The sequence below is a fragment of the Misgurnus anguillicaudatus genome, chromosome 2, assembly GCF_027580225.2.
Source record: "Misgurnus anguillicaudatus chromosome 2, ASM2758022v2, whole genome shotgun sequence".
In the NCBI taxonomy this organism is placed as follows: domain Eukaryota; kingdom Metazoa; phylum Chordata; class Actinopteri; order Cypriniformes; family Cobitidae; genus Misgurnus; species Misgurnus anguillicaudatus.
Window position 1 is genome coordinate 31,791,491 of NC_073338.2, and position 14,202 is coordinate 31,805,692.

Here is a 14,202-nt window from a genome sequence, read left to right on the forward strand (position 1 = left end):
ATTAATCAGATCTATTTTAACTGAAAGTGCTCACTGTCTGTTTGTAAGGAGGTGAGGAGCTGGAGCTCATTTGCATTTAAAGGTACAGACATTATAACAGTGTGTTTTTGCTCCCACCCAAATAGGGACATTTTGGACATGCTATAATAAATGATATGTAGGGTATTTTGAGCAGAAACTTCACAGACACATTCTGGGCACCTGAGACTTATATTACTTATCTTGTTAAAAGGCCATATAGGTGCCCTTTAAATATTTTCTTCAACTTATGTTTGCTAAATGAGCTATTGTTGTATTTTAATATCTGCAAATAAAATAATGGCACTGCAAATTCCAATGATTTACAAAAAAATATGTATTTGTTATAATAAAGAGAAAAAATCAAATAAATAATATAGGTAACATTGACCCTATAATATCATAAAAATGGACCCGGAACAAGAAAATAAGAAAAACAAACTTTTGGTCTTTTCTTGGCCTTCAAAAGATCCAGATGTTGCAACATGTTCACTATTCACTGGGATGGGTTAAATGCAGAGCCCACATTTTAAATATGGGTTACTTAAGAAACACTTTCACTTTCATATAAGATTCCTGGACAGAAAACAAGTATTTTGTTAATTTGGAATTTATGAATCTCCTTAGAATAAAGGTTGCTCTCCTCAGCAAAAATTCAGTAATAAAACATCAACCTGTGACTCTTAGGCTCTTGCGTGTGTGGCTTAACTCATGCAGTTGCATACATTTTTCAGATTGTGCTGGAGGCAACTGAAAGTCTGAGAGACTCAGCAGCTGGCATCCAAAATGTGACAACAGATCTGCTTCATTTAAGCTTTGTGCTGCTGGGATGTTAATAAGCAGAGTCTGTTCATTTTTAATGAGGCCTCAGCATATAAACATTGGGTATATGAACACTAGTCTCTGCTTCTTGATTTGACTCAAAATATAATAATATCCTGTGTAAGGGATGACTGTGAAACTACAAAAGGTCACAAGGGGGAGTGTTTGTTTAAATACTCAGTTTGCAGTGTTGTGCCACCTTAGGGAAACAAATTGCCAAATACATCAGTGTTCATTTAACAAGATGAGAGAGCAAGTAAAACATGACACAAAAACAGTTTAGTCCAGTTAATGACTAGCAAGGACACTAGTTTTATCTACCATAAGATATTTTGGCATTGCAGTTAAAGTAATGATTCATTTACAAGATTATCTTTTTAAATCAAGAACACACAATTTTTTATTCATATAATCAAAATCCTGATTTATTAAGCTTAATGTAAAACAAAAACAGTTGAAAATAAATCAATTTCTTTTATAAAAAGCCATACGGCTGCAAAAATGGTTACCTTATAATCCCATGCATTTTTATCAAAAGAAGTCATAATGACAGTGTAACAATTCAAAGTATAAAGACTTTTAACAAAACAACAAAGGATGAACTCTGGCAACGCTCTACATAGGGAATCCTGCTATTGTTATTGTAAGTGCTATTTGAGGTGTTTTTCCTATATGATGGTGACTGTTTCTCATCCACACTGGTAAACAATTAACCATAGTCCGATTAGATAATGTTCCATAAGCTGTAAATCTTTTTAACTATACTGTAAAAAATGATATCAAATCAACATATATTTTTATGTTACTTTAACTTAACAAATTAAGTTAAACAATTTCAACTTGTTTTTATAAGTTATGTTAACTTATCGCAAGTCAAAACTTAAAATAGTAGGTTGAATTGACTTGCATAACCAAGTTGTTTTAACATCATGCTGCATTTTTTCAGTGTTGATGGATATTTGAGTAAATTGTTTGGATATAGATAAAATGGAAAAGTAAAAATTCATGCCAAGGAATGTGAAGAAAACAATTCTTGATTTAAAAGCGAGCTCGAATTTTGTCCAGAGGGTCAGAGTCCCACATGTTTGCGTCCCAAGCTTGGAACCAGCCTGTGAAGGTCGGAGGTTCAGCTCCTTGCTTTATGGTTGTGATGGCCAACCCACTACGCCCAGAAGGATCAGAGGCCACATATTCTTTAGCTATAGAAAAAAGCAATCAGTTTACACTGGAAATTATTAAAGGATTATTTGAATAGCAATAAAGCTAATGTTCGTATATGCAATCCCTTAAAACTTTGATCATATTTTTCAAAAAAATTCATGCTTTGAAAGAGCTTAAATGTAACCCTACACCTTTGCTTTATTTTGTATATGTGGACCCACAAATATGCAAATTAGTCCCCGCCTCCACACACCAGTTCGGACTACTTGATATACATGGTCAACTCATTGATGTTGTTGGTTAAAATGCTTGCGGCACAAAAAACATGCGATTTTTGATGCAGTCTTTCATAACCTGTAGTTTAAAGGAAAATACTTAGCAATAATGTTGACTGATCAATTTGCACATGTTTTGTCTTAAAGCATATTAACAACAACAACACATAGACAAATAAACAACAAAAGCCCCCCTAAGCAAACTGTCCACTTACCGATTTTTGGTGACTCAGTTTTCTCCACCTCATTGGCATCCTTACCAATCCAAAGAAAGATCTGCAAAGAGTTAGCAATCATTAGCATCATAATCTATTCAGTAGGCTTAGTAGCAGATACAGCCAAAATATATTTACATGGGCTTTAACTACATAGTCAACTAACCTGATCCCAGGCATCAAGCAACATGACATCATCGGTAGCCAAGTCTGACTGAGTGAAGTCTCCAGGGACCTCCTCAACCTGAAATCATAGACATTACATCTACATTGAGGCATGTCGCAGATGCTTTCATCCAAAGTCATTTAAAATTCTTTGACAATCTACCTTTTTTTGAGCTACAAAACTAGACCATAATTTTGTTTATTCGCTGTTATCTGTTAATATTTTATTGACTATTATGTCTGTATGTATGAGTCTGATTTACCATTATCCGGCCTGTTTTATTGGAGCAGCCGAACAAGCGTGGTGGTTTGACCATGATTTGCATATTTCGCGATGTCTGGTAATCCTTCTTGCCTCCGAGAGCTGACCAGAATCCAGCTAAAGGAAAAGGTCAAGTAAGAGAGGTGTTAATATAATGTTTAGGATAATGTAATTGATGACATTATAAATATGGAGGACTCTCACCTGGTTCTTTACCCTCTGCAACATCAGTGGCACTTCCTCCCAGAACACTCACCAAATTTTTGGCAGCGAGCATTTCTTCATCACTGGCACCTACACCTTTCCACACAAACACAGAATCTGGCGTTTTCAGCACAAATACATCGTTGGTGTTTAATTTGGATGCAGACGGCTCAACCTGCAAAGGAAAATGCATCGGTTAGGATAAGTTAAATGCATTACTATGTCCACAGTAGAACAGCTGTGAGACTGACCTCTACGGCTCGAGTAGCTTTAGAAGAGCTCTGGCGGATGTGGAACAGGCGTGTACTGGCCGACTTTATCTGCCCACCCTTGCGGGATGTTCCTCCACTGTGGATTATCATGGGTTTACCCTTAAACAGACTCATCAGGTGGGGTGGCTCCTGGCCTTGTGTCACACGCACCTGAGCGGAACATATTAAATATATGATTAACAATGGGATTTCAACTGAAGAAGTGCTGAGAGTTTATATGGTTTAAGGCAGTGTTGTAGTCGAGTCCACTAGAGTGAAGACAAAGACCAAAGATCTAGTTTCGAGTCCAAGTCCAGATAAAGCTGGAAGTGCACTCGGTCTTGACTCAGACTCGTCACTTAATCTCTAGTCTTGGTCTTGACTTAGACTTGAGTTGGACTCGACTACAACACTGGTTGAAGGCATAATAAAATCAGCCAAAATAAAAGTGGGAGGGGTATAAATTTGTGAATGATGGACGGTCCAATTTGGTGAAAATCTGTGGAGCTTTAATGCATAGCCTAGTACACGGCTATTCAAATCTTACCCTGGAGGGCCGGAGCACTGCATGGTTTAGGTCCAACCCTAATCAAACTTACCCACCTGTGATTGTCTAGTGATCATGAAGACCTTGATTAACTTGCTCAGGTGTGTTTGGTCAGGGTTGGAGCTAAACTATGCAGTGCTCCGGCCCTCCAGGGTAAGATTTGAATAGCCCTGGCCTAGTACATACTGTATATATTCACATATCTTAATAAATACACTGAAGCATGCACGAGTACACCTTTTCACCTTATTATTTAGGGCTGGGAAAAGACTAATCGCGACCAATCGAACACAAAACAAAGGTGATTTTTGGAATAATAAATGAGTGCGTGCTGTGCCCAACTATTATGTACATATAAATACACACACATTCATGTATGTATTTAAGAAACATTTACATGTGTATATATATTTATTTATATATTATATATAAATTAGAAAAATTTATATATACATTTAAAAAATCTGACATGAATATATGTATGTGTGTGTGGTTAAATATACACAATAAATACACACAGTACACACACATATATTATGCAAAAAAAACCCTTTTATTTTGTATGCGATTATTCGCGATTAATCTTTTCCCAGCCCTATTATTTTTATTTAGGCCCACAGCACTACTGTGTGAGTGAAAATATATTTTGTCTTGACAACAAAGCTGTTTTACAAAAATGAATGAAATTCACCTGAACTGGAGCTCCGCCCATGGAGTCGTCCAGTTGGACAGTAAGGAAAGCGGAAGCTGCCAGCTCGTCTTGTGTGCACTTAAGCCCCTGCCTGTAACACAATATTACATGCATTCAATATGATACCAACATCACGGTTCATATGTTACTTAAATGAGGCATACCGCATTGAACAGTTTAATAAAACTCCATTATATAAAGCAGTAGTTCCCAAACAGGGGTCCCAGACCCCTTTTGAGGGCAGTCAGAGTTCCCAACTGTGGGATCCAATATGCTTTGAGCTCATATAAAGATGCATAAAATGTTTCACAAATTTTTATATTTTAATAAGCTCATTAAAAATCATATGGCAAGACAAGGTAGTTAAAATAAAAATAATTATTTCAATTTTGCTCGCTTCATCTTAATGTGATTGTCAACGTAACAGCAAATCAAATTGAAAGATAGATGTAGAGGATTGGGGTGGCTCAAATTGTTGTACTTGGAAAAAAGGTTGTGAAGCACTGATCTAGAGCATTTGTCAATGTGAATGGCACATTGATTGAGCTTAAAAACGATATCATATAATAAATCAAATATGTTATGGACTGCCAGGTGTAGATGATATGCTGCTCTCTGCTTCCCTGTTTGTAAGTGTAGAGGACCAGATAGCAGTCTCCTCCATAGAACTGACCATAGGTTGAGGGGTCCACGGCCACACGGGCCCCTCCCTCCACACGCCAAATCTGATGAAAACATGAGTTTAGGTATAGGTTTTTTATAGTATAGGTAAATTATTTTAGAAGCAACAATCTTGGGATTTCAACCTATCATTTTGTTCATTGGATTTAAAATTCTTGTAGATTTAACAGGGTCCTACTAAGCTAAAAAAAAAAAAGGTAAAAAGAGGTGCCACATTAATGTACAATTTAAGAAAAATTATGTTTTTTTTAACTTATGTACATGTGATCCTGTCTGTAAAATCCAGGTTAAAGTCTCAAAATCTAGTTTGGGAGCATCAAAGTTTGATTTCACTCATTGATTTCAATCATTGACATGATAAAACATGCTAATAAAACATAAAATTTGAATAACAAAAGTTAAATAAATATACAATGTAGTGTTGTGGGTAAGTAGGCTTATTTTTCTGAGGTTTAATTACATAGAATTCATAATAAATTGAAGTATTTCATAAAATGTCATAGAACTGGGGCCCCCCTTGCACAATCTCGGGGCCCCCAGTTTGAGTATCACTGTTCTAGCAAACTCAAAAAAAAAAAGGCACAATAGGTCCCCTTTAAGTATTTTATAAATTCTTTGTATGTCTGTTTGAGAGAGTCAATTAACCTGGACTTTTCCAGAACCATCATCGACCATGTTGTGCTGGGCTGCCATAGCCTTGCTACTGTGGAGGGTGGAGGCATCGAAGGGAATTTGCTCCACGTGGGCTATGCGGCCTATGGTGAAGGCCTTGCTGGGGCCAGTGGTTTGATCCTTGTCCTTCCAGTTAGAGAAAAACTGCTTGAACAGAGTAGTCTCGCCCCCTGCAGGCATCACTTGGATCTACAGTGTCAAAATATACCATGAGTTCTGCACATATAAATGTAGTAAATGCTCATGATAGATAGATAGATAGATAGATAGATAGATAGATAGATAGATAGATAGATAGATAGATAGATAGATAGATAGATAGATAGATAGATAGATAGATAGATAGATAGATCTACCTGTGTTTTATTAGAGTAGTTCTTTTCTTTGATGAACTGCTGTGCTGACTTCATAGCTGCTTTGCGCTCATCCGCGCTTGCATTCGGTCCTTTTGGGAAAGGAAAGATTAGGTTCTAGACATAGGCCCTTTCATATTTATGTAAACTTTGTGGTGCATTCAAATAAAGGACCCTACTGATTTGATTTGCATGTCAGCATTGTGTAAAAAAACACACACGTGAAGATGTGTCAAAAGATATAGAGGTGAAAGGTGTTTAATGTAAGCTATCCTCTCAATTATTGACTTAATACATGTGCGTTTGGCTATAGACTACCTACTAACCTACAAGACGTACAAGTAGAAAAACATGCACATTATAACATGCGCAATATAACCAGGAACGTGTATTAAAGTAAATAGGGTCAGCTTTGATTTTTTGTTGACTTTTAAGTAATGACTGGACCTATTTTGCACTCGATCGTGTTGGTATTTTTGTGTGTATTTGTTATTTGCACATTATGTCATTTGGGGCGGTAATGTGAATTTTATCTCTGCTGGTCCGTTTGTGTTGTTGTACGTTTATGTATTATATGTGGAGCATTGCTGCAAATCCAATTTCTCCTTGTGGGACAATAAAAGTACTTTGACTTTGAGACACACCTTTCCACACAAACACGTTCCTATCAGCTCCATTATCCAGGATGTAGCACTCATTGGGGGAGAGCATCTCCTGTTTGAACGGGCTGCTCTGGGCCACAACAGATGTTTTCATGGAACCAGAGGCATCTGAGATCTACAATAAAAACTCTCATGTAAAATACTGTAGGACAGCAAACTTGAAATGAGGAGACATTTTGACTGAATCGTTCATTGTGGTTCATTCAAATTTACAGCATTATGAGCAGAGTTTAACTTTACGAGCAAGAATGCAAATAATGCAATGACTACCAGTGGCACTGCACTGTAATCTACCATCTGATATTACCAGCTGAATACTGCAGTCAAATGAAAATGAATACAAGCCAAAACTGCACAACACCTTCAGTTGTAAGTCCTATCCGATAAGAAGTTTTTCATACCATGTACAGTGCTCCCTTCTTCTTGTTGGAGGTTTCTACTTGCTCATCATCTGGAGTTGCAGGGGCAATGCTGGTTTTTGGCCCAAGAGCCTGCAGGAAAATAAAGGATTAAAGACCATAAGAACACAGTTTTGCTTTATTGACTGATCTGATCAAGCTATGAGAACCAAACACTATGCCCGGTGCTAAATGATCTGACTGAATAGTTGGCATTCAAAACTTTGGACACTAAATGCATGATGGTTACATCTTAATTTTTCAACAGAAAAAAACATTAACCAAAGTCAGAACTTGTGTTTGCATATTCTGAATACATGGGAAAACAGTATCCATGGATTTGGAAAAGAATGTGGAGTTCTAGGATATATTAATATAAAATGAAAGATGAGACAAAGAAAATATTCAAATAATTATAATTTTGGACTTCTGTTTTTTAGGTCACTGATTGAATGAGCAAATTTGTGACACTGATTCCTTTGAAAGCAGGGACACTCCACTTTAAAAAAAAAATGCTAATTTTCCAGCTCCCCTAGAGAAAAATATTTGATTTTTACCATTTTGGAATCCATTCAGCCGATTTCTGCATCTGGCGGTACCACTTTTAGCATAGCTTTGTGTAATTCATTAATCTGATTAGACCATTTAGCATCGCACTTAAAAATAACCAAAGAGTTTCAATATTTTTCCTATTTTAAACTTGACTCTTCTCTAGTTACATTGTGTAATAAGACCGATGGAAAATTAAAAGTTGCGATTTTCTAGACCGATATGGTACGGCAGCAAAGTCCTTGATTATTACGCAAGAATGAGAGTATAGTTTGTAGCCACATCGGCCTAGAAAATAACAACTTTTATTTTTCTGTCGGTCTTAGTACACAATGTAACTACAGAAGAGTCAAGTTTCAAATAGGAAAAATATCAAAACGCTTTGGTTATTTTTGAGCACGATGCTAAATGGTCTAATCAGATTACATGGATTGTGCTAAGCTATGCTAAAAGTTGTATTGCCAGACCCGGAGATCAGCTGAATCGATTCTAAAACGGTTGTCCCTTTTTGATTTAAAGCATCTACCAAATGCATAAAAATGTCAAATTTGTATTAAATAAAAATTAATTTAAAAAAAGGTTATCAAATAATTTTTTTTAAATATTTAAATGTAAAAAAGTAAATCTTTACTCTACCTGAATGAAAGCTTCTGGCTCTGCATCCTCCTCCACCATGTGCATCTTGGCCCTGCCGTTCCTCTCATTGTCCCGGATATCAATGGCCAACTGGGAAGCCTTCAAACGCTCAAAACGATTGCACTCGCTGCCGCACCACTGATAAATGTCCTGATCAAAAATAAAAAAAGGTCTTAAAAAACATGTTACAAACTCATTGTGGTCTGACTGTCTGATTCAGATATTCATACCTTCCCCAGGTCCAAAATGAAGCAGTCTCCTTTGTTAAAGTTGGCCCAGGACAGATCCACCTCAGTGGCTCTGATGGCCCTTCTGCCCTTGACATGGAGCAGACGCTTCACATTGACGTCATTGGTCGACACGTGATTAAAGCCAGATGCAACCCCACCTTGCTACAGGATGTACACATTGATCACATTTACTATTTCTACAATGTAAACAAGGCAGTCAAGCAAGTCTAGGTTTGTTTCCTGGTCCAGAAATAGTATAGTAAGCATATATCAAATACTATCTACAAAGAGACCTCAATAAAATATGGCATGCTTTAGGACATATACTGTAAATAAATACATTTTAAAGCCTTATTATTTGGATCCCATTGGAGCTCTGCTTTGCACACTTTAAACATACTTGTAAGTTACGCAATACCATAATGAGGCATTAAGTATACAACCAATTTATATCAAAAATGGGCTACTCTGTGTGAACTTTATATACCCCAAATACATCAAATTACATAACAGAAAGGAACAGGAAAACAGGAAAGCCAAGCAAACTTTCCAAAGTAATCAGATTACTGAATGCAATGGAAAGAATGACTGAACCATAATGGGTGTCCTACAGCCATAAATGACTCAGCTCATGTTTTTTATAAAGAAAAAACAAAAAAACGCAGCCAAACACTTCTGCATCCTCACTGGTAGTTAATGATAAACACTGCCTCTGGGAGGGCCACTAGAATTAAAGGCTATTTTTTTCATACCTTATACTTGATGCCAGACTTGAAGTAGCCCAGGAAGGCGATCGACTCGTTGTTTTGGACCTCGCGAAACTGAACGGGACCACCTCCAAGAAAATCATCCAGCTGCGTGGCAAAGATGGCCGCAGCTCCACTTTCATCCTGAGAACACTCACTTCCTGAGAGAGACAAAAACATGTTATCAAACAGTGCCAAACACATTTTCATTAATCGATGTAAATTTGCTCCTCATGTAATGCCTTGGCAATGTTTAGATAGTTTTATTAAACAACAACATCAACAAGAAACAGGAGAAAACATGATAATGGTCCATTTTAGAGGCTTTACTAAAATAAAAAAGCTTACTTCCCAAGCTACCCTAGCAACTATGGCATAATACGAACCAAATGGGATCCCGGGAGAAGCCACATGAAGCACATTATGAGTTTTTCCACTCTGTGCCCTCAAATGAACTTCATTTTCTCACACAATTCTTCTGAGAACTACGTTTAAAAGCATGTCTGCTGTTACAAAGAATATGTTCAGCATTTGGGCGAGACAAACAAAACAGGCTCATAAATATGTCTTTGGATTATTTTAGAAATTTACATTGAAACTAACCTGTTAAGTGAATGCGCACTGTACAATAAGTGACTACCCTTGGTTGGTATGCCATCTGTCTCGACTGCACAGAGGATTTCTCCTCAGGGGAAGGAGGGATGCACTAAAGTAATTCGCGTAAAAGCAAATGCACTTTCTGAACAGACATAATGCTTTCACTGTCTGCACCATTGGACTAATGAGAGAAATGCCTTAGTCAGCATGCTGCATAGGGCATGGAATAGGTTTTTAGCTTTTACAGTCTAATACCTTTGGAAATACAGCAACAAAAAGCAGTTTTAGCATATCACCTCATATCGTTGTAAACACTGACAGATTGAAAATGTTGTTTATGTTTGCACAATTTTATAGCAACATGTAGCAGTGGCGGCTTGTGACTGCTCATCTGAGGGCCGCTAATTCAAATTTAGTGTTCGGAGTGTCATGTGTTTTGCTTGCGTTTTCAAAATATGTGTTTGTTGCGCCATGTGAACCATGTGCATCATGTGTTTTGTCAAAATAAGTGCCTGCTGCACACATGTCAAAACCGTTTATGATAAAAGAGACGCTCACGTTCACAAAATACACGCAAGACACTACCTTAAAGGAATATTCCATTTTCTTAAAAGAAAAATCCAGATAATTTACTCACCACCATGTCATCCAAAATGTTGATGTCTTTCTTTGTTCAGTCGAGAAGAAATTATGTTTTTTGAGGAAAACATTGCAGGATTTTTCTAATTTTAATTGACTTTAATGGACACCAACAATTAACACTTAACTCAACACGTAACAGTTTTTTTCAACGGAGTTTCAAAGGACTATAAATTATCCCAAACGAGGCATAAGGGTCTTATCTAGAGAAACGACTGTCAATTTTTGACAAGAAAAATAAAAATATGCTCTTTTAAACCACAACTTTTCGTCTAGGTCCGGTCCAGCGCGACCTAACGTAAATGCGTAGTGACGCAGGGAGGTCACGTGTTACATATACAAAACGCAAATTTGGGGACCATTGTAAACAATAAACTGACACAAAGACATTAATTAATATCAGTTGACATACAACAACGTAGGAACGGTCCTCTTTCTCCACACTTGTAAACACTGGGGCGGAGTTTCGCGTTCGTCGTCTGTGACCTCTTGACGTCATGACGTATTGCGTATTAAGTCCATTAAAATGAGAAAAATCCTGCAATGTTTTCCTCAAAAAACATAATTTCTTCTCGACTGAACAAAGAAAGACTAACGAACGTCGCATCAAGCGCCCTTGAAAAAAGAAGTCACCGGCCGCCACTGACATGTACATATATGAATCTCATTTATACATTTCTGTACGATTTGCATATGCCTCAGTGATGTTGCGTTTAGGGATGTGGTTTCATTAATGCTTTTTCCTAATAATCATACATTCTTGTATGAATTTATTAGCCACCATGTAAATATGTGCACATTTCAGGATGAAAAAAAAACTTTGGTTTGAAATGATAAAGAAGTTGGCACACTGGAGTTTATTTACTCGATTAGCAATTGTTTAATTCTTGAAAAGCAAAGAATACAGTGAAACCTGAATGGGTGTTAACCAGTATTAAACGAACCTAATAACTGTACACAGCAGTAGCCAAGACACATTCTACTGTAGGCGAGTTAACTTGAAAAGTAACATTGCTTCAGAGGTGGAGCAAGTTATTACATTTAGATAAAACATTTCTAAACCAAACTTCTTGTTCTATAAAATGATGGTATAGAAACAGAAAGGATGATTAAACAGGCCACATCCTTCCTCATCTAAATTAAGCAAAAAAGGGTCATAAGTAACGACATTTTTGGTCAAAATAATGCACACATAAGCCACAGTTGGCTATATGAATATGCTGTCATGCACACATACATTCACACTAACCACAAACTGTGTCACTTACCGATCCACATATGTATAAAATACGATGGTGCGGCCGTGGTGTACAGCAGAATGTAAGCATCGCCCGTAAAGAAGTTGCCATAGAGATTCTTAGGGACCGGCTTGAGGTCCATGCTCTCGATGCGCCATATCTGCAGACCAGGAGCTTTCCCTGCAGTCTCAAACTCCTTATGGGACACCATAGTGCCTAGAGATCATGCAAAAGATCAAAAGGTATTTTTATAGCATTACATCATAATGAGAAAATGAGAAATGTGTTATCTTCTTCAAACAAGTTTTTCAGATTAAGGAGAACAGAAACATACATAAAAATAAAGAAGTATTGGTTCCTCTAATTGTACAAATAACTGAAGAAATTCTTGTTTGCCTGTGAAGTTTCTGACTTCTCTCTGATTCTGTAACAAAAGTCCATTAAACGCAGGATGCTGACTTTTACTGGTCAACTATCTGCACCATTTATTCACTGCATATGCAAATGCATGAAGCCTCTTTTAGCTCACGGACATGACTGCGTGATGGGGAGATAAGGCTGTGTCAGTATGTCAAAGAAGATCAAAGCCATCTCACAGCTGACATGAAAAACACACGACTGGGCTGATAAACTTGGCCTGCTTGAGTCCTACTTGAGAGGCACATCTCTGACTAATGGCAAATCTGTAAAATGTAACTGGATATGTTTAGTTAATCTGTGCATTTGGTTCATAATGACCCAGTTATGAAACTACAGTATACCTAAGCAACATAAATTGTAGACGATGCAGGATGTTTTTGGCATTATGCACGGAAGATATTTGAAGGTCAAATAAGATTATGTGCTAATGCTGGTCATCTACACTAGATGGGAGCAGGAAATATATATATATGAATACTGGCTTTGAAGTCTTTTCCTATTACAAACCACAGTACATGCAAATGTATATGTTTACATATTTCCTGCAGCAGATGTAAGCGACACTATGAGTAATAATAACAGATCTGTTTATGCATTGTATTATAGATGTGTCATTGATGGATCTCTTGATTGACAGGCAGTGTTCAACTTAAATCAGCAGGTTCATCTTATGTATTACTTGAATTTAATAAACAATTAAGTATAAGTTACATTTACGTCCTTAATAACTGTGTGTGTGACGTAACTGAAACGTGTTAAAGCAGTGAGCAACATTAAATTCAACTAAACCGTCCATGCATCGAAAATAAACAATCAATTAATAATTATAATATACCATAAACAGGATTATTTGCACGTGGATACTAGATTATAACCACAAATCGTGCAAGTTAATACTTTTCTGGGTTTTTCCTGTTTGTAAAGTCTCCTCAGAGAGAGTTGGACTTTGTTTTATATAGGGAAAAAGTGACGCGCGTGAACTGCTTTCACATCTGGATAGCAAATATTTTGGAAACTTCTCCGGATACTCCGATTACACTCAGTTACTTGAAGTAAATGCATAACGTTTAGACAAAAAACATATTAATACAGACCTTAAAAAGAAGCATTGCATACAAAGAGTAACGTATACGTAATACATAAATGCCGCGAAAAGAAATGAGGCGAGAGAACAATAATGAAAACAACTTACGAGATTTCGGTAGATGCAGAAAAGCTGTCGCAAAAAGTCGAAGTGTTAGGCAAAGTGTGGCATTTCTTTTCCTGAACACACGGTTGTATTCGTGGAGGGTGTGTTTTGTACATGGGGGGCGTGTGTGAATGAACTGGCGAGCTTTAAACACCACTGTGTCCAATCTGCACGCTGCGCTCCCTACCAAAGCATCGTTTGTCGCAAAGCGCATACAGTATGAAGTCTAGACAAGCATGCTATACAGGTCGGAAGCTCACTTGATATTTAAACACAGCCTGAATCGGTTTGATTTATGTGCATTAAAACAATTACAACAACGCAGAAGCCAGTAACATTACATAGGCTTATGCATGCACCATTTCAAATATTTTATTCATAAAAAGATACCTTTCAATCTAAAATACAATTCTACTACACCTAAAAAATAAACAAACTCCCTATTTGCCTTACACACTACAAATAAAACACCCTACATCAACATTTCTCAAAGTAAGACCGGAGTGTTACTAGCCCATGTTTGCATAATGCAGCAATAACAAAGCAATGCCCACACAATACATGATTGATTGAGGAAAGAC

The 14,202-nt window shown here is 37.0% G+C and overlaps 1 protein-coding gene across 2 annotated transcripts; it reads right to left on the minus strand.

Annotated features, from left to right (window-relative positions):
- Positions 1 to 1,236: 1,236 nt before the first annotated feature.
- On the minus strand, positions 1,237 to 13,782 carry scinlb (scinderin like b). Of its 2 annotated transcripts, none has more exons than XM_055202623.2 (17): positions 13,625 to 13,782; positions 12,043 to 12,228; positions 9,545 to 9,699; positions 8,793 to 8,954; positions 8,563 to 8,712; positions 7,381 to 7,470; positions 6,962 to 7,094; positions 6,321 to 6,409; positions 5,938 to 6,153; positions 5,203 to 5,336; positions 4,612 to 4,702; positions 3,374 to 3,544; positions 3,123 to 3,297; positions 2,920 to 3,035; positions 2,658 to 2,735; positions 2,492 to 2,552; positions 1,237 to 2,039 (listed from the first exon to the last, which is right to left on the minus strand). In XM_055202623.2, the coding sequence occupies exons 2-17, from the start codon at positions 12,221 to 12,223 to the stop codon at positions 1,879 to 1,881; spliced, it is 2,163 nt and encodes a 720-aa protein (XP_055058598.2). In that variant the 5' UTR covers positions 12,224 to 12,228; positions 13,625 to 13,782; the 3' UTR covers positions 1,237 to 1,878. The 2 variants fall into 2 exon arrangements, with proteins under 2 accessions (XP_055058598.2, XP_073709554.1); XM_073853453.1 differs by having other exon boundaries at positions 9,545 to 9,695; positions 12,039 to 12,228.
- Positions 13,783 to 14,202: the final 420 nt, after the last annotated feature.